Source organism: Saprolegnia diclina (genome assembly GCF_000281045.1).
Source record: "Saprolegnia diclina VS20 unplaced genomic scaffold supercont1.39, whole genome shotgun sequence".
NCBI lineage: Eukaryota > Oomycota > Saprolegniomycetes > Saprolegniales > Saprolegniaceae > Saprolegnia > Saprolegnia diclina.
Window position 1 is genome coordinate 303,032 of NW_008246106.1, and position 21,149 is coordinate 324,180.

Sequence of the window (21,149 nt, forward strand, 5' to 3'; positions counted from 1 at the left end):
TGGGTCGTTGGCGCTTGCGGCGGCGGAGGCCGGACACCGCGGCGCAAATCGTCAAGTATCAAGATGTCAAGCACAAGTGGGGTCTCTTGCTCTGTCTCTGGCCCCACAAAGGCGTGCAAAGAGCGGGCGGCAGTGTCCACTGCCTCTTTGCAACGCGCCCCGAGGCCAAAGCGGTCGTTGGCTTGAGTCAAACCGGCACCGACTGCTTCATCGTGTACCACACTGACGCCAAGACGACCCACTGCGTGCGCGTGAGCCTCTTGCCAAGCATCGATCTGCACCGCCTTCTTAAAGAAATCAAAACAAATAAGGACGCGGCCGTTGGGCACGTGGATCTGGGCGCGCCGACGCCCAGCGTCTACACTGGGGCGAATGCGTCGCCGTGGGTGATGTAAAAGACACTGTCTCTCTCGATTGTTCCAATTAATTGGCGTTAATATGTTGGCGCTGGTTTGCCGAGCGCTTGGTGCGAGCAGCCGTCCCAAGCTTCTTGCCACAGAATATGTCATTTCGCGCGCCCACGATGATTCGAATGGCCGTAGTTCTCTGGCTGGCTTTGCTTGGCGCGGACCAAGAGTACATATATTGGTACGCTTGTGCAAGCGTAGGCAAAGCCACGGCTGGGTGGTCTCATGCCTCGTCGTCGCTTGTCCACGCGTCACGTCATGGACAGACTCGAGATTCGAGTCGTCGATGAAGAGGACCACATTGCTGTCGCGATGGACGACGAATGGACGCGACGGTTGTGCAGCGAAAGGACAGAGACGACAATTCCCGCGGCACCCATCGCGGCATCGTGGCTGTAGTCACCTATTTGTACCTGTCCGACCGGACGTTCCGACGTCTCCGACTAGAAATCAAAATAAATTAACTTAAAATGGACGATATCGACCAGAAAAAGTGGTCTCCGTCGGACGCCTCAACCGACAAACCGTCTTCTCGCGAGAACACTCGACACTCGGGCCTCGATTTTTCTGATATCGGAACCACCGAAGACGGTGGTACAACGTCGTCGAATCTTTGCACGGTGCGTTGTTGCATCGCCGCGGCCGTGGGACTTAAACAAAATAAAAATTACAGTGCTAAACAAACTAACATTTTGCTCGACATGGCTAGTATCCGACTGACACGAATCGACGCATGCCCAGATTGTGGCCGTCTCTGCTGTCGCCACAGCGTGCCACGCGTCACCCGTCGATCGTGGGCGCCGAGAAGCAGAGGCGTGGAGCGGCACCGGCTGCTTCGTCACACCTCTGATTGGATGACGTAGTCGCTCTTGGCTCCCGTAATCGGACGGCCACCGAATGACGTATACGCCGCCTGTCTACTCAACGTCGCCAATCTGACGCTTGCATGGCCACGGGCGCGGTTGCAGCCAATGGGATGCGCGTGTGGCGCTGATGCACTGGCGTCATCATTGCACTTGGGCACTTGCAGTTGGCTCCGCCGCCATCCGTGGAAACGCGATGGGACTTTTGCTTTTGCCGTCTCTTGCTCAGTTCTTAGAGTGCTAGCATGACCATTCCCCGCGTCATGTGGAACATGCTCTCGGGCGTCGTCCGGCGCCGCGTCAACAAGCCCGCGCCCGGCTGCCTCATGGACCGGCCGTCGATCTGGAAGACGCGGATCGGCTTCATCGACACGGACCTCAACGTGCATCTCAACAATGCGTCGTACCTGACGCAGATGGAGCTCGCGATCTGGTATGCTGTCGCGTACGTACCAGAATGACAATTTAGAAAGTGCAATCTGACCATGCGTCAACTAGACACACGGGTATTCTTGACCGCGTGCTCGCCAAGCGCTGGTACTTCCTCATCGGGTCCCAAGCCATTCGGTACCGCCACCAGATCCCGCCGCTGCGCCCGATCGAAGTCCACACGCAGACCATCTACTGGGACGATACGTGGGTGTACCTGCAGGCGCGCTTCGTGTGCCCCGGCACGGGCAAGCTTTACGCCGAGGGCCTGAGCCGCATCACACTCCGCCATGGCCGCGACACGGTCCACCCGACCAACATGTTTGACGTTGTGTACCAAGTCGAGGTACGCGCTTCTAGCGACTCGATAGGACGATATGTAAATGCGTTGGAATATGTAGACGGGCGAGAAGCAGTACGTGCAGCCCGAGATGCCCGACGTCATCCGCGACTACCTTGCGTGGGACGCATCGTCGGCCGTGAGCATGAAGGAGTATGCGCTCGAACCGACGCCGCGCCTTCCGCTCACGAGCTCGTTCAACTTGCCGTGGGAGAAGCTCTAAGTGCATCTTCATTTTTGTACGAATGACTATACGCCTATTCTATGACTCGCTTTATCGGCATACGCAACGCTTTGCGCCGTCCAAAAGCTCGTACAGGCTTGACCAAGAGGGCATACTCGAGCTGTGTGACCAGTGCACTGCGGCGAGCAAACTGACCGCCATTGACGACGAGGCCGACCGCTACGGGCGACGCCAATGCTCCAGGCCTTTGTCAAGACCTGTCTTGGGATCCCTTTCGGGCAACAGATCATTCCGCACTAAGATCTGGACGGCTAAGATCCTGATTTCGCCGAAGACTTGTTGTCAACCGGCATGTGAGCACTTTAACCGGTTCGATACAGCTAGAGGCACTCACCGCGAAGGTACCTCCGCAGCGAGCAACGTCGCAGTTTGTACATGCAAGGCAGTGCGAGCAACTGGGCCTCGTCGCCATCTTGTCGTCGTTTTGCGCCGCAATAAGATCGCACTGGCGTGTGACACGCATCCGGTTGCTTCTCACGTATCCGGTATACATCGCGTTCGAGTGGTTTTAAACATTTTTGTGTTTAAAACAGATATGTCGACGCAAACGTGGTGCGATTTGCGATCTTCTGCCCACGCGGACCACCCACGGCCATGACGATCCCACGCATCCTCTGGAACATGGGCGCGGGCCTGCTCCGGCGCCGCTTCTCGCCGCCCACGCCCGGCCTCCTGCTTATCGACCGGCCGTCGATCTGGAAGACGCGCATTGGTGCTATCGACACGGACCTCAACCTGCATCTCAACAACGCGTCGTACCTGACGCAAATGGAGTCGGCCACGTGGTTCGCCGTCGGGTACAGCGTTTTGCCTTGCTTTGCACGATTGTACGGTCTACTAGGGCGTCTGGTATCCTCGTGGAGATCCTCCGGCAGCGCTGGCTCTTCCTCGTGGTCTCACAGGCCATTCGGTACCGCCACCCGATCCCGCCGCTGCGTCCCTTCCATATCCACTCGACTATTGTCTACTGGGACGCTGACTGGCTCTACTTGCAACACCGCTTCGTGTGCCCGGCGACGGGTACTCTCTACGCGCAGTCGATCGTGCGGGTCATGATCCGCCTCGGCAAGGCAACCGTGTCGCCGACGACCATGTATCGCACCGTGACCAAAGACGAGGTAGCTTCGTTTGTGGACAACTTGTCTATTGGGTATGTTTGTAGTCGCGCGCCTTTACGCCGCCGGCCATGCCCGACGAAGTGCGCGATTTTCTGGCGTGGGAGCGCTCGTGCGCGCACGGCATGCAGCAGTTTGCTGCACCGTCGCGTGCAACGACGACGCCGACGTCTTTCAACTGGCCCTGGACAACCGACTAGGTAGTCTAGTCCTTTACCGTGGTATTTGCAACCAGTAGGGGTTGTGTCGTCATGTTGTTCATAATCAATACGGCGTGGGCTGTCGAGGATCCACTGCTACCTCGTTGCCCTTCCGTGTTAGTGCAAGCCACTTGAAGAAACAATGTGTCGAGAGTCAGCATCGCCCTATACATATTTCCCGTCTCCATGTCATCGCGCTTGGTGTGTTTAGAGGCTAGTAGGGATGTACTAGTTCGCTTGACCGTCCATCATAAAGAGCAATCGAAGACGCAGAAAAGTTGCATTTATGAGCAACACGCTTCGCTAACTTCCTCGTGCTTGGGCTTGGGCACGATCTTGAACGGCCGGCCTTTGACCTTGGAGCCATTCGCGTTCATGTCTTTGGAGCGTTCGTAGATGCGCAACACGAGCGCTTCGATCGCGTGCGTGACGCTCGTGACGGTATCGGTTTTTTCGTAGCCAATCGCATCGCTTTGCTGTTGAAACATTTCATGGACCGTGGCCGCTGAGTCGTGGACATTAGTGTCCTGTAGTTTATAGACAAAACCAACCTTTGCGTTCGTTGAGCTCAAAGAGCTCACAGTCGTTGGTCATGGCCGACGACCGCGCAAACATGAGCGCATTTGCGACGCGGTAGGCGTGCACGTCCGCAGGCGGGGCATCGTGGAGCCAGCCGAGGCCCGTCGGCGGGTCCTTGTAAACCTAATATGCGCAATCGTACTCCAGTTGCGGAGGTATTCAAGTCGGTACCACATCCAGCAGCAGCTTGTCGACGTCGGCCTCTTGCACATACGACGGCGGCCGTGGCTCGCCGTTCTTGAGCAAGTCCGACTTGTTCTCCATGAGCATGACGGCCCCGAGGAGGTCCGGGTCGGCGTTTTGCTTGAGGGCACGTAGCCAGCACAGCGTTGAGTGGGAGACACCAGGAGAGACCTCTCGGAACGACTGTTTGTTGGTCACATCGTAGACCATAATGGCGCCTACGCTCAACATGAGATCGGCGCCAACTCACTGCCGCAAGGTGGACCGTTGACGCGGCGGTAGTGGGACGCCGAGATTGCTTGGTACCGCTCTTGGCCGGCCGTGTCCCAGAGATGCGCGGTGATGTACTGATGCGCCTGGCCAGGCTTCCAGTCCGGTCGCTTGACCTTGACTAGTCAGAAAGGCTTTAGACAGATGGATATGCAAAGAAGAGCGCACCAGTGGCAAACTCGGGGTTGGTGGTCATGGGACTCATGTCGTTGAACTGGGCGCCGCGCGCGCCGACACCAATGAGATTGGTCTTTCCGACGGCGCCGGACCCGATCATGATGATCTTGTAGACGGTCTCGCTGGAGGTCTCGGTGCTCACCTCCATGGCTGCAATGGCGTAGGATCCGCGACTGAGCAGCTCACGAGAAGGCGAAAGGCTGCGACCGTTGGCTATCTATAGCCCGCGTCGCTTCGAATCATGAAACCACCCACCCGCCATTGCGTCACAGCGTGCCACGTCATGGCCCTAACCTCGTGCTTTCTACGCGCGACAGTAGAAAACCTACAAATCTACTAAACCAGTAAATCTCTAGCGCAAATCAAGCACAACACATTGGGAAGCATAGACTGTCCTCCGTCGAGAAACGACCTGCTTCATCACCATGCGCTAGAGCTATACGAAAAGACGGTGGGCCTTAGGAGAACCGTTGATGATAATTCGAGAACGTCCTGCAACACGAGAACTTGACGTGGCGAAGGACTTGACCCGTGAAAAGGTACGTCCTGGGCATACCATCGCGCCTCTATCATCCATACGACATACGTCTCGCGCAATGTACAGTGGCGCACAAACTGCAGCCTTGAACGCTACCTCGTACGACGGATCGCCTCCACAGCCAAGGCGTGCGTGTCCACACGCCTTTTCAGTCCTTGCGCAGCTCACCGCAAATCGCCAAAATTGTCTTTTTAAAGGTTAGTAGATGCCAACGCGGCCGAGGAGTTCGCGGTCGACTTCGAAGCAGACGACGCCGACAAAGTACCCACTCGGATGTACGCCGCCAAACACATGCACGCTCGAGTTGTCAATGTACGTTTCCATGCGGACGTCGTTCAGGTGCATGCGCATGGCAGCTTTGAGCGGCTGCACAAACTGGCGGCACATGTTGTACGCGCGTGGGTCGCGCACGAGGCCTTCGTCGACGCAGTAGTTGCACACAAAGTCGCCGTTCCCGATCGGTTCGTACGACTCCCAGTGCTCGTCGTCGCCAAAGAGCCCGGCGCACGCAATCCCAAGGCGCCAGGTTGGGCCACCGCTCGCAGTGTCGAGCGGCTCTTCGTCGGGCAGCAGCCAGCGGTACATGACTTCGCGTGGCGGCCACACGTCATTGTCTTGCTGCGCGCAAGCATGGCATCCCTCGTCGTTCGTAATGAGGTCCCAATCGATGCACGCGCAGTCGCTAAAGATGCAGTCGGTCGGGTGCAGCGCCAGGCCAAAGGGACTCGAGGACGCCGGTGACAGCGGACGGTACGGCAATAGCAGACGATGCAGGTCGGTCGCTGACCATGGCGCGTGCAGTAGTGATGGCGCGTGCAGCAAAATCGGAAACGCACCTTGCACCACGAGCGATTCGTCGTCGAAGGTGGCTTCTAAGTCGGCGCAGAGCTGCTGAAAGAGCGCGTGCACGGCCAATGCGTCGGCGAGCGGCTGCCAGTTGCTGCCGACAGACGCTTCTGCATGCTCGGCAAGTCGCTGGGAGGTCATACTGGATGGCCCGTCGCTATCGAGCGCCTCTGCATCGTCGCTGTCGCGGGACCTGTCGTTGTCGTCCAAGGTGGTATACCGCCGAGACGCGTCGACCGAGTCGTCGCTATCGTAGGCATCGCCAAGGCTGGACGTCGAGTCGACCCAGTCGATTTCAAACGTCTCGGTCTCGGGGTTGAAGACCCATCCGCCGCGGTCCGCGTTGAAGAGATGGCCTGTGCCACTGAGCCGGCCAAGCAGTCCATGGAAGATAGGGTTCTGCGAGTGCTGGAAGAACGAGTATAGGCGCCTTTGGTGGCGATGGCGCACCCGCCGCTTCGGGCGGTGGATGGCAGAGTGCGCGGTCGGCGGGCGAAGGCGAAAGATGGGCTGCCGGTCAAACACATGTGGGTACTGCCGCCGGACGCGAACGCGGAGGACAGCCGAGACCCTGCGCTGGAGGTACGTGCACGTGAGGCCAAGCGCCTCGAGATCTCTCGCGAAGACGAAGTCCATGAGGTGCGCCGAGACGAAGTCGTCGCCGAGCACAACCGCGATCGAGGCCATCCTGGCCTTTCTGCCAGTCGACATTGCTGTTTCCAGGGGCTAAATAAACGCAACCTCTCGTCGGCTGCCGACTGCAAGCAACAACCCCGAGCGAGCAACGTCGTTTCAAAGCAGTACAACAAGTCCAATCTCAATCATGTATCAGCTGAAGAAGTCTGTGTGCGGCTGTGTGGCTGTGTGGCATGCATTTGATCATCGAGACAACAGCGGGGTGGGTGGGTCTAGTCTATTGTAAAGGGTCAGATGATGGCTGAAACTGCATTTGGTGAATTCGCTGGGAGGAGGTGGATCTATCATCACCTTGCCATGCACGTGGAAGTGAAACTCAAATTCTGAGAATCGAAACCCAACTGAGTTACACTGTGAGGATCGTCCTTTGTCCTTTGTTGCTGCTGCCTCTCGTAGAGTGCGGTGCGGGACCGTGTGTGTGAGAAGGCACGTTGGCGCAAACGACTGATCCATTCTGCATGTGATTGGTGGATATCTGATCCATTTGCGTCATTTTTTAGCGATCCAGTGCATCGATTGGCCAAAAACCAGTTTGCGCACGTTTGATTGGTGCAAATCCAATGGGAGACTTGCGATTGGCCACAATTGCGACAGCTGGAGATCCTCTACACGTCGCCGATCTTGTGGCAACTTCAACCCACGTCTTGTTGAAGAAGACGACGACGTTCTCGATGCCAGAGCTCTGGCATCAGATCTGGATTTACCTCACGCACAGTATGCAACGCCTCCAGCGCAGCCCGCCGCAGTACCCCATCTCGCCGTCCGACTCGGAGCCGAGCCACTCGCCACTGCTGCGCAGCATGTACCCGACGAGCTACGAGCTTCTCTCGCCGCTCTCGCTCAGCGAGCCGCAACCGCGGTACCGCAAGCGAAGCTTCCACGACCTCGACGACGACATCTCGCAGGACCGTCGATCCGCCGACCTCGCCGCTCGACTTGCACTCCTCCTCCACGCCCGCCGGTGCTTTCGAGACGACTGCCTCGTGCCCAACTGCGCGACGGCTAAAGGCGTGCTCGAGCACTGCCAAGAATGCGGCGTCGGCCTCGGCAAGTGCCACAGCTCGTGCAACCAGGCCAAAGTCCTACTAAAGCACTATCGCGTCTGCAAGTCGAATGCACTACCGTGCCAGCTCTGCGCGACGCTGCGAAAGGACCACGACTGGGCCATTGTCGAGTACTAGTTGTTGTTTAATTTAGAGTATATAAGAGCATCCCCAGCAGTCGTTTCCATTTTATTGCTAACGGGTGGCTTTGGAAACGACCAGTTGGCAATGGAAACGGAGCTCCCCAACAGCGTTGCCAAACGTTGCCAATCAACAGCTGACAGATCAACATTCCGACGATAGCGAGGCGCTCCACTGGTTCCAAGGTGACGCCGTCGACGCCAGCACCGACTAGGCCCTACTCGCGGCCACGCTTAGCGAGAGTCATCAAGGCAGTTCATGACTGTGCGACGGAGCTAACCGCATGTCAGCGGGCGCAGCGACGCCTTGTGTGCAGATATGATTTGCCCAGATCGCTCAATGCGAGTGCCATCAGAGAGGTTCCTGCTACATCTGGGGTCTCTGTGTTGCAGGCATGGCTGTCCTCAACTGTAGAAAACTCCGAGCTGAGTTCTGACGGCGTTTTCATGCCTTGAATTCGCCCATTGCCCGTCGCATGGGCCTTAAAAACGATTGGAAATGCTGGCCGATGTTTTTAAAGTCGACCGCGATAAAAACGACCAGCGAATTTTTACAAATTTTTAGAAATAAAAACGCCTCTTGGGGAGGTCCGTTTTTAAAAATTGCTATATTTACGTATAAAAACGACTGCTGGGGATGCTCTAATATGATCGCCGTTTTGCAACCGCGCGAACGTGAGACGCACTGCGTCATTCCAGTCAAGCGAAGCTGAGGCGCGCGAACTTGTGCGATGTTGCACTTTCTGGATCTAAAAAAATTGGTTTCGCCGTCCCTTCATGTCGGCTTGCCACGTAACCGGCATTGCTTCGCGCATGGTTACTCGTTGTTGCAGTGCCCAAACCACGAGCGCGCAAGCATGTCGACCACGTCGTCCATAAGCAGTACGAAGCCTCTACCATGCACACAGGCTCACGACCACGCTAGTCGACGACTACATTGCCGACGTCACGTACTGCTACCCGACGGCAACGACCGCCAAAGCATCGACAGGTGCCTCGTGCGGTCTCGTGTCGTCTCTTACCGTGTGCGCACCAAGCCCGTCTACGGTGCACCTGGACCCTTTCCACACGTTAAATCAGCTCAGCCCTGTAGCTCTCTGCAACGTGGTCCGTCAACGTTGTCAATACGTCTCGTCACTCGGTCCTCTCAGCCGTGCTGGTGGTTTGCACACCGTCAACGCCGTGCGCGTTGGCTACGTCGACTACCGGGACCGTGGCCTTTCTTCCTTTTAAGCCGCTTCCGCCGGCGCCCTTTAGCATATCACAATCGGTCACGGGGCTTGCCCCCAATGCGACGTACGCCGTGTACGTGCTCTCGTCCGACGCCTCGTCCGACTATATCGTGTATCATTCCCACCAAGTTCCGCGTCGATGTCATAGTATTCCCTCTCAAGCGGCGTATAGATGCCAGCGGCTCTCGAGAGCGAGCCGATCGCACAGGCGTCGACGGCACCTCTCGTCCCGTCCACAGCGCAGTCAGCGACAACAACCCCACCACCGCCACTGACGTCGACACCGCCGCCCCGAAGTAAGACCAGTGAATGACGGGCTCGTGGTAACGCTAGCGCTGTAGCTCGCATGGCTGAACACCAACTTTCGACGGCTGCGATTGTGGGCGTCGTCGTCGCTTGCTTGCTTCTCGTTGCCGGCGTCGCCTGGTGGGTCCTGCGCTACTCGCGGCGTCGACGGCGCCCGCTCCCCGCGCCGCTTGACACACCCACGGTGTTTGATTTGGACCAGGGCAAGTACACGCAGGTTGTCTACGACGAAGAGTTTTAAGGGGCAATACAGAATTTCAAACGGACAATACAGAGTATTAAACAGACAATACAGAGTATCAAACAGCCAATACAGAATATCAAACAGACAACACGCGACAACGAGGGCTAGGTCTTGTTTGGGATATAATTAGGATAGGAAATAAAAATGGGCACGACGACAGCATCCGCCATCACGGCAAGAGCGCGAGGTCCGCGCTGGTGCTCGGATCTTTCTGCGCAGTCGCATCGGCCGAGGAAAATTCCTAGTCAGACGCGTCGCTACGGTCTGCAGGTCGAACGACAAACTACCTCGAGGAGTGAATCGAGCGACGTGGCGTCGTACTCGTGCAGCAAGTTCTTCTCAATGTCATCGAGTCGGTTGAAGACACCCTACGCGCAGCCATCACATGAGCCTCGGCCACATACACACACAAGAAGGTCACAGAAGCCATCGGCACATGCTTCAGGTAGTGGTACATGGACTGGGCCATGCGGCCAATATGAGGACATGGACAAGCATCGCTTCGTACCTCGGCGTCGGCGTCGTTGAAGTTGATGTCGCCGTGAAACATGAGGTCGTCGCCGTGGCCCAGGAGCATGTCGGGGCTCATCTCGACGCCGTCCGGCAGACGCATGTCAAAGCTGTGCGACTTTTCCAAGTTGGGAAAGGCGGTCGGCGGCGAGAAGAGGCTGAGTGCGTTCGTCGCCTTGGCCACCTTGGGCGCCTTCACGCCGCGGTCGATCGCCAGGCGCTTGGGCTCGGACGGGCCGAGGAGGAGGTTGGTCGTCGACTCGCGACCTGCTGTCGACGGAATGTCAAAGAGCTTGTCCGAGAGCACAGGCGTCGCAGCCGCAATCGCAGGAAGCGGGGGCACTTCGACAAACTTGCGTTTCTTGCTGCTTGTCTTTGGCAGCTGGAGCTTGTCGGTGGCGGCGCTGATCGCACTGGCGTCCTGCAGCAAGGGCGCATCGTCCATGGCAAGGTACCGGAGCACGTCGAGAAACTCCTTGGGCGCCGCACGGCTGGCGTTGGCCACCAAACTAGACATCCAGAGGTGAGCTATGCGCAAGGAAAGTACAGTGAGCGTACTCGTCGGTGAGAATCGCGCCGTTCTGGTCGGTGGCGAGCTTGGCCATTTGTCCGCCTTTGCCGCGGTAGATCTGGAAGAGGACCCAAAAGATCTTCTTCATCTTCTCTTGCATGATCATCTGCTTTTCCTTGGCGGTCTCGAGCTGCTTCCAGAGCTTGATGTTGTCGCTGCGAACAATGGCATTGTCAATCTCGACGTCGCGGAGCCGCTTCTCCATGAGGTCGCTCTTGGACTTGAGCGACTTCATCTCGCTGAGGATCTCTTCGCTCCACTCGTTGCGCGCCTTGGCGTCGACGACCGCGGCGGCGGCGGTCGGCGCGGCCGACGTGTTGACCTTGCGCTTGATCTGGTGCAAGAGCTGCGGCTTGTCGCGCAAAAACATCTTGTGGCGGAACTCGCGCTTGTTCGAGTCGAGCACGCTCTTGTGGAAGCCATACATGTTGAGCTGGCGCACAAACGAGGGCAGGTTGCGGTGCTTGAAGAAGCGGGGCAGCACCTGCTTGACAAACACGTCCGGGTCGTGGATGATGATCGTGTCGCCCGCGGGATTCCAGCCGCAGATGTGGCTAAAGTCGGAGCGCGAGAAGATCTCAAAGGTCTTGCTGAGGAAGGCCGGCAGCACCGCGTCCTTCTCCGGCTCGGTCGTCGTCGGCGTCGCCGGCAGCTCCGTCGTGGCCATTTCTTTCCAAATCGGCGAATTACCGACGATTTATTTTGTTTGTGGCCACCGATTTTCGAAAAAAAATGACGAGATTTCCGGATACTTTTACGCCTCCACCCCATAACTTTTTATGCATATATTTTATTCGACTTACAAATGTCCTGTACACTGTTTTGTTTTTAAAATAAATACAAGGCTGCCGACAAAAGAATCTCGAAAATTAATAAACGAAAACGAACGTCGTTTTAATCGGATCCTATGTAATCACGCAGTTGCATGTTGACGGGATTGGTGACGCGCAAGGCCATTGGACAAAAGTCGTTGGATTCGAATAAAAACAGCCAATCAAATGGCGCAAAGCGTGGCAGGGCCACGTCACGAGGTGAAAAAGCCGCGTTGTTTTTCACATTGTCAGTTGCTTTTCACACGTTGCACACACGTCGCTGGATTCACGGCTTCAGAAACTTGCCGTCGTCAACGGCAGTCCCATGCACTGTCTGCATACTTCCTCCGACGCGGCACCCCTGGACGAAGGGTGTATGCAGCGATACGAGGTGGCGACGACGGAGCGCCGCAGCAGCGAATGCAGCTGACAGAGTCAGTTCTGGCGCCAGAATTACTGCCCGAGGCGGAAAGGACCTGGCAAGCGACACGGCGCCGACTCCAACGGCGCTTTCACGCGAGATGCAAGTGTATAGAAACGTTGACGCGTTCAGGTGGAAGCGGAGGTGCGAAGAGGACTGAGGTGCGTCCTGTCGCACCACAATACACACCTATTTTTCACGCGAAGAAGTCCATCACGCATTTCACACGCCGCCGGGCTTCGTGCGCACTCCTGCCGACAGCTCGCGCAACCCCGTGATCCAACGCTGCGTGATGACGACGGAATCGAAGCCCTCGACAGTGTACCAGCCTCATATGTCTGCATCGCTCCGAATGACTGCAATTTGTACACGTACTAGTACTAGTACTCCACAAGGAGGATTTGCGGAAATGACGTGGCACGCTGTGGTGACACCGAAACGGTCACCGGACGTACCGTCGAAAACTGGACTGTCGGTATTTTCCAGAGCTTTAGATTGTTGCGACAGGCGCAGACTGTGTGCTCCTAAGATGGACCCTAAACGCTTAGTTCACTCCACGATAAGCCGTTGGCATGAACCGACATCTCCTGTCCTCGATTACTCAACTACAAGTACATACTAGAACGCAAAACACATCTATTTGGCTTTACAACCGTCGACCACTAGTACAGGTCGTGGGAGCACCGAAAGAGCCCGCGAAGGCGCATTGTCCACGTGACCGGTGTCCGATTTGCTGCGTGCAACACATAGCGTCGCATGCCCCAGCGACGCCGCAGTTGCATGACAATGTCGTGGCACGCGTCGACGGTGAAATCGGTGGCCGACTCTGTCCGAGCGTCGCGCACCCAGTCGGTTGTCGCCCATTCGGTCGCGAGCTCGTCGTTCGAGATGTCGAGCGTGCGCAAGATGTCAAAGCGCGTCGCTACATTAAGCGGCGCCAGTGGCTTGCGCTCCCGGCCATCCACAGGTCGAATGTGAAACGAATGATGCGTCCACGCCATGCCAAGCACCGCGCCGTCCGGCTGCGATGGTACGCTGCAGCCGGCGAGCGCTCGAGCAAACAGAAAAGTCGTGGATGTTCCAAAGGTCACGGACTTTTTTGTCTTGCGCGGCCAAGTCCACCGACTCTTGAGAGTACGTTGCTTGAGACTGCTGCGACGTTGAGGCGGTTCGTCGTTGCGAGAAAGAAGCGAGGGGTCGTGGAGGAGGGGTGTCTCTGAGAGTGGCGACGTGCCAAGCCACACAAAAGCAGGCGCCGTGCTTGATTTGACGCTGCGAGATGCCTGCACTTCGTCCACGCCAAAGAAGGGAGTACCATAGGTAGCGATATCCAAGGGCTTGGCCCGTGCAAACGACGGCAGCATCCGGTCGGCGAGGTGGGTGGTGCCAACGTGCGGCATATTCGAAAATGAACTTTGATCAATAGGACCAACTTGCCTCGTGAGTGCGCTCGCTTTTTCCCAACACCCTTTCCATCATTACAAACAAGGTAAAAACTCCATGCAAAATTCACATTGGACACTTTGTCTGACGCAACACGCGCCGTTGTACGTTACCACGCAGGTGTGGCCTGTCCATAAAGATGGCAGTAACAGCATCCCCAATGTATTTGTGCTAACTTCATGCTGCGTCGATCGTCGATCGCCGACCAAAGAACTTGGAATACGCATCCACGCCATACCGGTAGACAGACGAAAGCATTTACGGCAGAGATGCAAGTATATATGTTGGACCTGTACTAGCGGTGGTAGTCGCGCGAGTCGCGAGCGGAGAAGGGACGGCTGCTCGCACTGGGTGGCCGGTGGTCGCGGGCCCGCGCGTCGTAGCTGGACGGACGGCTGTGATCTGCTTTGCGCGGCTGCATCAGTTTCTCTTGCGCTTGCTGCACTTCGTCGCGAAGCGCTTGGATCGCCTTGTCCTTGCGGCCAATCTCGGTCTGCGCGGTGGCAAAGAGCACCGAGATGTTGCGCTCGAGCACCTGGTTGCGCTCGCCCAGCTGCGCGTTGGCATGCTGGAGATTGCCGGCCTCCTTGAGCAGCGCTTCGTACTTGGCCGTGATCTCCTGCAGCTGCGTCTTGAGGTGCACGCTGCTGAGGCCCGTCACCGACGTGTCGAGGTCGCCGTACAGGTCCTCCATTGCCAAAAACTATCGAAGTATCATACGCCGCCTATGATTGGCTGGCACGTCACGTCGCATTTGGATTGGCGCACCGGCGCTTCGATCTTCGCACGAGACAGGCGGATCCGAGATGGAGACGGCGCTGGGCTTGGCGCTGGAGGACGCGCTCCGCGAGTTGCTGCCCGAGGGCCACGAGCCCGAGAAGATTGCGATCGAGCGCATCCTCGACAGCGTCCTCTTCCAGAGCATGCACATCTATGCGACCGAGCTCGAGAAGCTGGAGCGACAGCGCAAGAAGCGGGCGCGCGAAGCGGACGACCAGCCCAAGGCAGCGCAGCCCAAGATGCCTTCGTTGGCGAAGAACATGAAGAGCGACTTTCAAGTCGTTGGCTCCATGCAAGAGTACAAGAGCTACCTCGATACGTGGGAGATCGACGTCAAGGACGCCCAGGTCATGAGCGCCGGCATTGCGCGAAACCAAGCTACGCCAACCTTCAAGTCCGTGCTGCGCATGGTCGAGCGGACGTCGAAGTAGCAGCAGGACACCTCTAGAAGCGGCAACCATGAACGCATGAGCTTTTTACGCGTCGCAGGACGCTTCTTCTGCACGTAGCTGGTACTGCAGTATGCAGCGCGAGCAACGCTTCTTGCTCAAGCAAGGTTGACCGACTTTGCAGCCGGGAAGGGAGTGCTGGACAATGGCGGCTCCTGGAACCTCATCGAGTTTGCAGGGCGGTGCTACCGGCCTCGTGTATTGGGCAGGCTGTCAGCCCAATGTTCCTGCCAGAAACGTTGTACTACTAGTTCAGCGATGGCATTTCTCCTCCCACAAGCGCACCACCATTCGTACTGCGAGCAACCTCAGCACCAACCAAAGCCAACGCCTCAACTGCGCTGCGCTTTGGTGAGCAGACGAGCGCTTCCTGATCATCACCACCATGGGTCAATAAAATAACCCACGATCACCACTCTTGTTCCCAGTGCTGTCGCCGTGACGGCCATCGTCCATTTCGGTGTCTCGCGATCGCCTCTCGGGGCATACCTCTCCTTGTTTGTGCAGCCAGTCCCAAGGCCATACATTTATGGCCTCGGTACTACCCCAGCAAACTGCGTACGTACAGGTATATCCTCGCTATGGTGACGCCGACGGATTCCCCAAACAAACTTAGTACAAAAATACCGATCTGTATCTTGGCTCGCGAATGAAGCGCGCGCCCTTTCCCGCCACAAAGGTTATCCGGATAGCATCCGCATGATCGCCCATCACAGTGCAATTTCGAGTGGAAGATGACGATCTGGATCGAGACAGCGACGACGACGAGCGACGTGGTGATGCCGTTCCCGGCCTTGGCCGTCGCGCCAGAGCCAGAGCCGAAGGCTTCGGACGCATCAGACGAAGACTCGGAGGACGACCCGGACGACGACGAGTACCGCCTCATGCTGCGTCACAAGTGGTCGTGCCAAGCGATTCGGTCCAAGATTCAAAAGTTCCTTGCGACCAAGATCATGACGCAGACCGCGTTCCTCAAAGAAATCTCGGCCAACAGCAACTCGTACCAGCGCTACATGAAGCTCAAGGGCCAGTACGGCGGGAGCGACAACCAGACGTACAATGGGTTGCTCCACTTTTCTACCAGCGCGAAAAGAACGAGAAGGCAAGAGCAGCGGCCAAGGAGGCCGCCAAGCTCGCCAAGAAGGCCGCGCCCAAGCGCAAGAAGACCACCAGCGACGAGACTCAGGACGACGACGACGCGCCGCTCGCCAAGAAGCCCAAGTCGACAACGACCAAGCTCACGGGCGCGGACCGGCTCGCGCAGATCGAGGCGGTCACGCTGCCCGACACCGAATTCGTCTACGACGACTGCGACGACGTGCGCAGCCACTTGCAGCAGTTCTTCCTCGCGAAAGAATGCTCGCAGGTGGCGCTTGCTGCCCACTTTGACCTCTCGGTCGGGTCGATCCGCAAGTTCCTCGCTATGCACGGGAAGCGCGAAGGCAGTGGCAGCATCGTGTACAAGGCCGCGTACTTCTTCTTTGAGAAGCTCCGCATCCTCGAGCAGCGACCCAAGTCGACCAAGCGACAGCGGATGGAGAAGACCATGCCGGGCGGCTTCTCGCTCGTCCGCGACCGCAAGGGCCGCTGGATCGTTTTCAAGGGCATGTAAATGGCTGCTAATATATTGGCACAATTTTTTGCGTAAAACTATGATGTCAACGCGTCTCTATGCGTACGAAAGCGTTTTCGTGAGGCGTTTGGTATCGCAGAAAGCATCGGCTACGAGGGACGTGGCTGCTCTTTGCAGGCAAAGGCAATGGTACCGACACGAGTGGCAGCGACTCGAAAGAGATTGAGAGTCAAAGCACAAAGCGCTCTCAGTTTGTGGCCGGTCAAGGTGCAATAAGATGTATCTTATTGCTTGGCGCTGATCATTGCGGTGGGTCGTGTCTCTATTTGTGGCACATGCCAAATCGATGATCGGAAAGTTGCGTGCCACAAGTGCAAAGCCGTATGTGATAGGGCGAAATGATTTTCAAAACGCAATTTGCTGTTGAAGATCCCACAGTGCAACATCCATGCAGAGATCTTGCGTTTTGTATCGCCAAAATGGACGACGAGGGCGAGAATGATCACGCCTGGAGGTCTTGGTCGTCACTATTCGTGGCGCTACAGCATGGTCGCGCCTCCGCTCGGCGTCTCGCTGCGCTATTTCCAGCACCTCATTACGCAGTGCGGCGGCCGCCACAAACTCCATGGTCTCACCACCGCCCAAGTCTGCTTCGACTACATTGTGCCGCTGACCAAGTCCACGGAGCTCTCGCTCGTCGACCATCTCGCCAACGACGCGTCTACGAGCCACTTTGTGTCTGAAGCCAACTGGTACATCTCGCACGCGTGGAGCTACCAATTCTTGGAGACCGTCGACAGCCTCGAGGCTTTCTTCGCCAACCACAGCTTGGCTCACGAGGCGGTCCTGTGGTTTTGCGTCTTCAACAACAACCAGCACCTCGCGCACTCGTACCCGTTCGAGTACTGGTCGATGACGTTCAAGACGCAGCTCGCAGCCATCGGCAACGTCGTCATGATCATGCACCCGTGGAACGACCCCATTGTGCTGCGGCGAAGCTGGTGCGTCTTTGAGGTCTACGTGGCGGTCACGATGCAAGCGCGCTTTGAGATGGCCATGGCGCCCGGCCAGTTGGAGTATCTTGTCAACGACATGCTGCGACCGACGGCACTCAACGATATGCTGGGCACGATCAAGAGCGAGGCGTCCGAGACGACGGTGCCAAGTGACCGCGACGGTATCTTTGAGCTCATTCGCGCCGAGACGTCGTTCACGGCCGTGGACCGGCTCATTTTTTCAACCATTTCGGACTGGATGATGCGAACACTGTCAGCGCAGATCGCGTCGGGTCTCTCACCACTGGACGAAGCGTGGCGGCTTGCGTGTTTGGCCAACATCCATGCAGCCGAGTTTGCTTGGTCGGACGTCGTCACGACGGCGGCGCGGGCGTGTGACTTGTTTGAGGCCCAAGATGTGGACGCACGCTGCTATGTCGGGGTCAAAGCTCTTTTGGGCCGTGCATACGCCCAAGTCGGCGAGCCTGACGTCTCGTGGCGACCGCTCTTTGCGGAGCTCCTGGCCATCGATGACCTGGACGTCGCCATGGTTTGTGAGGTCCGCAACATCTTTGCCAAAGCGCTGGACACCGCCGCGTTCTACGCCGAGGTACGGAACCTCTGTCTCGAGACATATGAGATGGCACGGACGCACCTCGGCCCAATGCACCCAACAACGATCGAGACCATGTCCAAGCTCGGTGCATCGTGCTTTGAGTTTGCGGACTTTGACGCCTCTGCGGCTTGGTTCACCAAGTGCTTGAACGCGCGGCTGGCGCTGCTCGGTCCGGATCATCACGACACGATGCACTCGCGCAGCTTTCTCGCCTCCATCTACCATGTCCAAGGCAAGTGCTCCGACGCGCTCGCGGCCTATGAAGACATAGTCGCGTCTCTCGAACGCACGCATGGCCCGTCTCACTTTCGAACGATCGAGAGCCTCTTGAACATCGCCGTGGGACACCGCGCGCTCGGCGCTCTCGAGCAAGCCGAAGCCACTCTGCTGCTGATTCGAGCGCGGGCGAGTACGCAGCCATTGTCACCGTGGCACTGCGTCCAGCTGCCGTTCTTACTGGCTGTCGTGTACTGGACCAAACGCAACTACGTGCGCACCAAGTATTTTCTCGAGATGACGTTGACGCGCGCCCTCGCAGACCTCCCGCCCGGCCACGGCGATACGTACGGCGACACAAGCTTGCGAGCGTCCGCGCTGTACCGGTTCCTCTTGGACCCTGTGTTTGCCGCCTACCACCCGAGAAACGACGTTGCGTGGGCTCGTGTGGTCGCCTTCTTCGCCACGAACGAGCGCGAGTCGGAGGTGTGGCAGAACGAAACCTGCAATGCGTGTCGCCAGCGCCTCCAAGGTCGCTGGATTGAGTGCAGACGCTGCATCCGGAGCGGTTATCACTTTTGCACCGATTGCTTTCACGACGCTGCGTACCAAGCGTTCTGCGACCATGCCGCCGCCGACCATATCTCGTACGTGCCACCGCGTCGGTTTTTGCTCGAGCAAGCGATGGTGGCCAGCGACAATACGATGGACGTTGCAGGAGCCGCGTGGTGCGAGTACGATGCGTACTGCACGGCCAACCACGTCCAAGACGCCGAGCGAGCTCCGTATGCTAGCTTTGCGCCTCTGGAGACGCGAGGTTTTCATCCGATGCTCTAGATTCGCTTCCAACAACAAGGTTCCTTTTGTGGCTTCTCGTCTCTTCTGTCTTTGTGACCCACCTCGAACGCCCACTTGCGCGTGACGGGCTTGGACGCTAAGTCATACGACGATGGACGTTTGCGATAATCTCACACGGGCACTGTACTAAATCCGAACTTGGTGTCTTCTCAGACAGTTTGAGGAGATGCATCGTCAACGCCGCACGTCGCTAGCCACTGCTGCAGATCGTGTGCGACGTCGGCGGCGCGGCTCTTTGGGATGTTGTGTTTGCCGGACGGATACGAGAGCACCCGGACGTTGTCGGGCGACCCGACGGCCGCACAGAGCGCGCGCCAGCGTGGAAACAGCAAAAATTGGTCGTCGCTGGCGGCAATGCCGAGGCACGGCAGCTCATACGCGGCAATGGTCGACGCCGCGTCCCGCAGAACCCGCCAGTCGGTCGTCACGAGCCGCATGAGCCCGTGCTTGTAGTCGCTGTCTTGATGCTGGTGGGAAAACCCAATCGCGTGAAAGACCTTGGCTACCACGGCCGTGGGCACCCAGCTGGAAACACACGGCGGCAAAGACACAAACGGCTGCATCACGTGGTACGGCTCGAGCGCCGCCGTCGCAAGGAGCCCGAGACCGCGCACAACGCCCGGCTCGTACTTTCTCAAGTGGCTTGCCGTGATGCGAAGCGCCGCGTGCCCGCCGAGCGAGTGGCCGACGTAAACCCGCGGTGTTGTTGGCCCACAGAGCGCTTCAATGGCTTCGTCCAGCGCTGCATCAACTGCGTGTGCATTGTAGTCGGGTCCTAGACCGACAAGAGGTGAGGTTGTTGTCTGTCGCGAGTGCATCTACCGGCGGCCGCCGCCGATGACTGCCCCGTGCCTGGCATATCAAAGGCGATGATCGGGTACCGCTGTCCGAGCATCGCGCCAATATACTTGAACGTCTGATGCGAGGCGCCAAGGCCATGGAAGAACACGAGCGTCGGCGTCGAGGCAGGTACGTCGCGAGGCGTCGACCGGTGAAAGGAGACAGAGTGTCCATTCATTAGCTGCACGTGCTCCATAAGCGACGGCGCCGAGACCAAGTGGCGCGCGTGGGCAACGAGCGCACGCGAGCGGCGACCGAGGAGCGCCATCATGAATCGAAAAATGGCGGGCGCATGTTGATGCGTCAACCACTCGAAGTTGAAGCTCCCACTGTCCAATCCGAATCCGCATATTTATCTTCGAACTTCGGTCGCGAGCGTGTAGCTGCAAACACAGAGCGCTGCTGCTGCCGAGAGGAGTGGATGGCGGCTGGCTACATTAGGAATTTGCTGTTGCGGTTCTACCTATGAACCGTAATGTTGATCAAGGTCTAGGGTTGTACTAGGGGCGAACTGTAGACTGGACGAGGTGCTTAGTCGACGAGCGTATTTGCTATTGAAAATATCTTTCTACAGACGCGCGAGACGATGGATAGGTCTCGCTATGTCCTTGGAAGCTTGTTGCTGTTGATTGTACTCTCGTGCCGGTCCGAATAGTGCGTAGCATCTTGAAAATGGAGCTGATTGGGAGATCCAAGCGAGTCCAAGCTTCAAGCACACATAACTCCCGCTGTACTCCTCCAACGACGACGGGACTTGGCTTTTTTCAGGCTACAAAGTGTCTTCTATCCATGTGCCAAATTAGAGCGATTCCATTTTCAATCGTAGTTTGGCCTCAAATTTCGCGGTGGCGCCGGCGGAGGCCGTGGCGCGAATCCATTATCCGTACAGGTAGTTTTATCCGGATTTTTAAAGGGGAGGGCCAACGCCGGCTGAGACCCCACCAGCAGCCGAGCCACATCTCTCGGTAACGACCTAATGGTACCTTTGTCGACTGCTTGTATCTTTGCAACGAGCCGTACGCGTGAAATGACATATCGTAGGACAGCCGCGCATGCGAAGTACCGGATCGAAGCCCAAGGCCGGCGTGTGCAAGCGGCGCTAGCTTGGCTGTTTGTCGTGCGCCACAACGTCTTCTTTACCAATATACCCCTAGACCCCAAAACTATCTTGCCACCTGTCGTTAAGTAAGACGAGCTGTTGCGCGGCGTTGGC

General features: G+C 57.5%; 14 protein-coding genes across 16 annotated transcripts in view; 8 read left to right on the forward strand and 6 right to left on the reverse strand.

Moving 5' to 3' along the window:
• SDRG_11117 (hypothetical protein) overlaps positions 1-395 on the forward strand; it is a gene marked incomplete at both ends in the record, with an annotated part of 2,872 nt that extends 2,477 nt beyond the window's left edge. The window contains one exon of the mRNA XM_008617143.1: positions 29-395. Coding sequence (XP_008615365.1) covers positions 29-395 — 367 coding nt within the window. The remainder of the gene's footprint in view (positions 1-28) is intronic.
• Positions 396-1,436: 1,041 nt separating this feature from the next.
• On the forward strand, positions 1,437-2,324 carry SDRG_11118 (hypothetical protein). Its single transcript, XM_008617144.1, has 3 exons — positions 1,437-1,715; positions 1,769-2,045; positions 2,101-2,324. The coding sequence occupies exons 1-3, from the start codon at positions 1,516-1,518 to the stop codon at positions 2,260-2,262; spliced, it is 639 nt and encodes a 212-aa protein (XP_008615366.1). The 5' UTR covers positions 1,437-1,515; the 3' UTR covers positions 2,263-2,324.
• A 487-nt stretch (positions 2,325-2,811) lies between these two features.
• Positions 2,812-3,728, forward strand: SDRG_11119. 2 transcript variants are annotated; one of them, XM_008617145.1, is made up of 3 exons: positions 2,812-3,080; positions 3,125-3,401; positions 3,446-3,728. In XM_008617145.1, exons 1-3 carry the CDS (start codon positions 2,878-2,880, stop codon positions 3,596-3,598), a joined length of 633 nt encoding a protein of 210 aa, XP_008615367.1. In that variant the 5' UTR covers positions 2,812-2,877; the 3' UTR covers positions 3,599-3,728. The 2 variants fall into 2 exon arrangements, with proteins under 2 accessions (XP_008615367.1, XP_008615368.1); XM_008617146.1 differs by having other exon boundaries at positions 3,125-3,728.
• Positions 3,729-3,864: 136 nt separating this feature from the next.
• Positions 3,865-5,016, reverse strand: SDRG_11120 (hypothetical protein). The gene is made up of 5 exons (XM_008617147.1): positions 4,799-5,016; positions 4,626-4,751; positions 4,349-4,578; positions 4,150-4,300; positions 3,865-4,103 (listed from the first exon to the last, which is right to left on the reverse strand). The coding sequence occupies exons 1-5, from the start codon at positions 4,953-4,955 to the stop codon at positions 3,883-3,885; spliced, it is 885 nt and encodes a 294-aa protein (XP_008615369.1). The 5' UTR covers positions 4,956-5,016; the 3' UTR covers positions 3,865-3,882.
• A 496-nt stretch (positions 5,017-5,512) lies between these two features.
• On the reverse strand, positions 5,513-6,912 carry SDRG_11121 (hypothetical protein). Its single transcript, XM_008617148.1, has one exon. It carries the CDS (start codon positions 6,900-6,902, stop codon positions 5,544-5,546), a length of 1,359 nt encoding a protein of 452 aa, XP_008615370.1. The 5' UTR covers positions 6,903-6,912; the 3' UTR covers positions 5,513-5,543.
• A 594-nt stretch (positions 6,913-7,506) lies between these two features.
• SDRG_11122 (hypothetical protein) lies at positions 7,507-8,117 on the forward strand. Its single transcript, XM_008617149.1, has one exon. The coding sequence runs from the start codon at positions 7,559-7,561 to the stop codon at positions 8,066-8,068; it is 510 nt and encodes a 169-aa protein (XP_008615371.1). The 5' UTR covers positions 7,507-7,558; the 3' UTR covers positions 8,069-8,117.
• Positions 8,118-8,874: 757 nt separating this feature from the next.
• SDRG_11123 (hypothetical protein) lies at positions 8,875-9,921 on the forward strand. Its single transcript, XM_008617150.1, has 5 exons — positions 8,875-8,952; positions 8,996-9,117; positions 9,164-9,430; positions 9,475-9,598; positions 9,644-9,921. The coding sequence occupies exons 1-5, from the start codon at positions 8,928-8,930 to the stop codon at positions 9,847-9,849; spliced, it is 744 nt and encodes a 247-aa protein (XP_008615372.1). The 5' UTR covers positions 8,875-8,927; the 3' UTR covers positions 9,850-9,921.
• On the reverse strand, positions 9,915-11,645 carry SDRG_11124. Of its 2 annotated transcripts, XM_008617152.1 has the most exons (5): positions 10,921-11,644; positions 10,361-10,871; positions 10,274-10,312; positions 10,140-10,220; positions 9,915-10,093 (listed from the first exon to the last, which is right to left on the reverse strand). In XM_008617152.1, the coding sequence occupies exons 1-5, from the start codon at positions 11,598-11,600 to the stop codon at positions 10,022-10,024; spliced, it is 1,383 nt and encodes a 460-aa protein (XP_008615374.1). In that variant the 5' UTR covers positions 11,601-11,644; the 3' UTR covers positions 9,915-10,021. The 2 variants fall into 2 exon arrangements, with proteins under 2 accessions (XP_008615374.1, XP_008615373.1); XM_008617151.1 differs by lacking the exon at positions 10,274-10,312 and having other exon boundaries at positions 10,921-11,645.
• A 1,183-nt stretch (positions 11,646-12,828) lies between these two features.
• SDRG_11125 (hypothetical protein) lies at positions 12,829-13,167 on the reverse strand (the record flags this gene model as incomplete). Its single annotated transcript, XM_008617153.1, has 1 exon — positions 12,829-13,167. One exon carries the CDS (start codon positions 13,165-13,167, stop codon positions 12,829-12,831), a length of 339 nt encoding a protein of 112 aa, XP_008615375.1.
• Positions 13,168-13,668: 501 nt separating this feature from the next.
• SDRG_11126 (hypothetical protein) lies at positions 13,669-14,313 on the reverse strand. Its single transcript, XM_008617154.1, has one exon. The coding sequence runs from the start codon at positions 14,301-14,303 to the stop codon at positions 13,905-13,907; it is 399 nt and encodes a 132-aa protein (XP_008615376.1). The 5' UTR covers positions 14,304-14,313; the 3' UTR covers positions 13,669-13,904.
• A 53-nt stretch (positions 14,314-14,366) lies between these two features.
• On the forward strand, positions 14,367-14,894 carry SDRG_11127 (hypothetical protein). Its single transcript, XM_008617155.1, has one exon. It carries the CDS (start codon positions 14,416-14,418, stop codon positions 14,818-14,820), a length of 405 nt encoding a protein of 134 aa, XP_008615377.1. The 5' UTR covers positions 14,367-14,415; the 3' UTR covers positions 14,821-14,894.
• A 678-nt stretch (positions 14,895-15,572) lies between these two features.
• On the forward strand, positions 15,573-16,450 carry SDRG_11128 (hypothetical protein; the record flags this gene model as incomplete). The annotated part of the gene is made up of 2 exons (XM_008617156.1): positions 15,573-15,892; positions 15,946-16,450. The coding sequence occupies 2 exons, from the start codon at positions 15,573-15,575 to the stop codon at positions 16,448-16,450; spliced, it is 825 nt and encodes a 274-aa protein (XP_008615378.1).
• Positions 16,451-16,948: 498 nt separating this feature from the next.
• Positions 16,949-19,088, forward strand: SDRG_11129 (hypothetical protein). Its single transcript, XM_008617157.1, has one exon. The coding sequence runs from the start codon at positions 16,958-16,960 to the stop codon at positions 19,073-19,075; it is 2,118 nt and encodes a 705-aa protein (XP_008615379.1). The 5' UTR covers positions 16,949-16,957; the 3' UTR covers positions 19,076-19,088.
• Positions 19,089-19,245: 157 nt separating this feature from the next.
• SDRG_11130 (hypothetical protein) lies at positions 19,246-20,204 on the reverse strand (the record flags this gene model as incomplete). Its single annotated transcript, XM_008617158.1, has 2 exons — positions 19,246-19,871; positions 19,919-20,204. 2 exons carry the CDS (start codon positions 20,202-20,204, stop codon positions 19,246-19,248), a joined length of 912 nt encoding a protein of 303 aa, XP_008615380.1.
• Between the last annotated feature and the right edge of the window lie 945 nt (positions 20,205-21,149).